Source organism: Panicum virgatum, chromosome 6K, assembly GCF_016808335.1.
Source record: "Panicum virgatum strain AP13 chromosome 6K, P.virgatum_v5, whole genome shotgun sequence".
NCBI classification, from domain to species: domain Eukaryota; kingdom Viridiplantae; phylum Streptophyta; class Magnoliopsida; order Poales; family Poaceae; genus Panicum; species Panicum virgatum.
In genome coordinates this window covers 15,204,655-15,207,233 of record NC_053141.1, presented here as the reverse complement: position 1 = coordinate 15,207,233, position 2,579 = coordinate 15,204,655, and the positions used below count along the sequence as shown (strand labels likewise).

General features: G+C 56.3%; 1 protein-coding gene across 1 annotated transcript; it reads left to right on the top strand.

The window, feature by feature from the left end:
• Window positions 1-350: 350 nt before the first annotated feature.
• On the top strand, window positions 351-2,333 carry LOC120711860 (aspartyl protease family protein At5g10770-like). The gene is made up of 3 exons (XM_039997525.1): window positions 351-566; window positions 654-1,497; window positions 1,689-2,333. Exons 1-3 carry the CDS (start codon window positions 428-430, stop codon window positions 2,086-2,088), a joined length of 1,383 nt encoding a protein of 460 aa, XP_039853459.1. The 5' UTR covers window positions 351-427; the 3' UTR covers window positions 2,089-2,333.
• Window positions 2,334-2,579: the final 246 nt, after the last annotated feature.

The following is a 2,579-nucleotide window of genomic DNA, read 5'->3' as shown; positions in this document are numbered from 1 at the left end:
GCTAAAAGTATGTTGTTTTTTCTGGCTACTATTTTAGCCAAAAAAAAATTATTCATGGCTATTATGCTGGTACCTACGAGCAACTTGTGTTTTCATATTTACCTGTATTTCCATCAAATTTCCCACACTTCACGCGGACCTACATTGCTCTCGAAACATGACCCTTGAAATGTCAGTTTCTGTGCGATGACCACCAGTCTGCACGCAAGACAACCATAGACGACTTACTCAAGAATCTACCTAGCAGCAGTGTCCAAACCTGCGTACGCGACGGGGCAATATGACCCTGACCCTTTTCCATGAAATTTCCCTGACATTTGTCTGTGCTGTCGATTTATAACCGAGAGACGGACGCTATCCTTCGAAGGGAGCAAACCAACCACACATCTCAGCAGCTGCTACATTGCCTTGGAACCAAGGATCAGCCATGGCCACTGCCATGAAGCTTCTGCTTCTCCTCGTCTGCAGCTACCATTCTCTCCTCGCTCACGCAAGACACGGCCCCAGCTACAGGGTTCTTGCCACTGGCTCTCTTAGCCCTGATGCCGTCTGCACGGAGCTGAAAGGTGTTCGTTTTCTTTCTATCTGAAAATGGTTGTTCTGTGGAGTGTTAGTAACCCGCTCACTCCCTCTGCTCTGTCCTGTTGTTTCAGCGATTCTTCCGTCGTCCGGCAGCGGCACCACCATTCCATTGCACCACCGGCACGGCCCATGTTCGCCGCGGCCCTCCAAGGAGATGCCAACCTTGGAGGAGATGCTCCGCCGTGATCAGCTCCGAGCCGGCTACATCCAGCGGATGTTCTCGGGCGCCACGAACGGCACCCGCGACAACAGGGCCCAGCAATCGGAGGCCACCGTGCCTAGCACCCTGGGTTCCTCCCTGGACACGTTGGAGTACGTGATCACCGTCGGCATCGGCTCGCCGGCGGCAACTCAGACCATTCTCATCGACACCGGCAGCGACGTGTCGTGGGTGCAGTGCAAGCCGTGCCCGGAGTGCCACTCCCAGGTGGACGCGCTGTTTGATCCCAGCTCGTCGTCCACGTACTCCTCGTTCTCCTGCGACTCCGCCGCCTGCGCGCAGCTCGGTGAAGAGGGCAACCCCGGATGCTCGAGCTCCCAGCAGTGTCAGTACACTGTCCACTACGCCGACGGCTCGAGCGCCACCGCGACCTACAGCTCCGACACGCTGACGCTGGGATCCCACACCATCAGCGGCTTCCAGTTTGGGTGCAGCCATGCCAAGTCCGGCCACGACGACTTAACCGACGGGCTCATGGGACTCGGCGGCGGCCCGCAGTCGCTCGTGTCGCAGACGGCTGGGACCTTCGGCACGGCGTTCTCGTACTGCCTCCCGCCGACGCCGGCGTCCACCGGGTTCCTCACGCTCGGCGCGGCGAGCGGCGGTGCGGACTTCGTAACGACGCCCATGATCAGGAACGACCGGATCCCGGCGTACTACCAAGTGGCCCTTGAGGCCATCGTGGTGGACGGAACCAAGGTTTTAAATCGCCGGCTAAGACGTTTAGCGGTAGAGCTGCCGTTACGGCATTTAGCGGGCTATATCCGAAATTTAGCGGGCTATAGCCGGCTTTAGCGGGCTAAATGCCATAGCGGCCGCCCTTTCTAGAAGCTATAGCGGTCTATAGCGGAAGCTATAGCCGGCTATTTAAAACCTTGGACGGAACGCAGCTCGACGTGCCGCCCTCGGTCTTCTCCGGCGGGTCGCTGATGGACTCCGGCACGGTCGTCACAAAGCTGCCACCGACGGCGTACTCGGCGCTGTCGTCCGCGTTCAGGGCCGGGATGGCGCAGTACCCACCGGCACAGGGCCAGGGCATCCTCGACACGTGCTTCGACTTCGGCGGCGGCGGCGTGCCGTCGGTGCCGCCTGTCTCGCTGGTATTCGCAGGTGGCGCGGTCATCAACCTGGACGTGGATGGCATCATGTTGGGCAACTGCCTAGCGTTCACGGCCAACGAGGACGACAACTCTCTAAGCATCATCGGCAACGTCCAGCAGCGGACGTTCGAGGTGCTATACGACGTCGGCCAGAGCACCGTGGGGTTCCGAGCTGGGGCCTGCTGATCGGTGCGCGCAATATGGACAACATTATTGTCACTAAGTTAATCATAATTCTAAATAGTGGGCTAAAGGGTTTAGCGGCGGGATTCTAAAAACAGCTAATAGCAGACTAAACGAGACAATAATAGACTATAACGGTTTACACATGAGTTCAAATAGTGTCTCAAGCTCTAGCAAGCTATAGCGGAAACTATAACAGGAAAGTTAAAACCTTGAAGTTAATACATATTCCGTTGTCATTTTTAGAAGGGAAAAGTCTATTTTTGGACCTTGAACTTGTCGGGTCGTCCGAAATTGAACCCCGAACTACGAAACCGGGTAACCAAGGTCCTTGAACTATCAAAACCGTCCGAAATACAACCCTAAATACTGTAGCAAGCGGTTTCCTATGGCTGTTTTGTGACGTGGCATCATGGGGCCACATGGCAGTACACGTCATCACACCGTTCCACACTGCCAGGTGGGACCCACTCCCTCCTCCTTTCTGCCTGCCC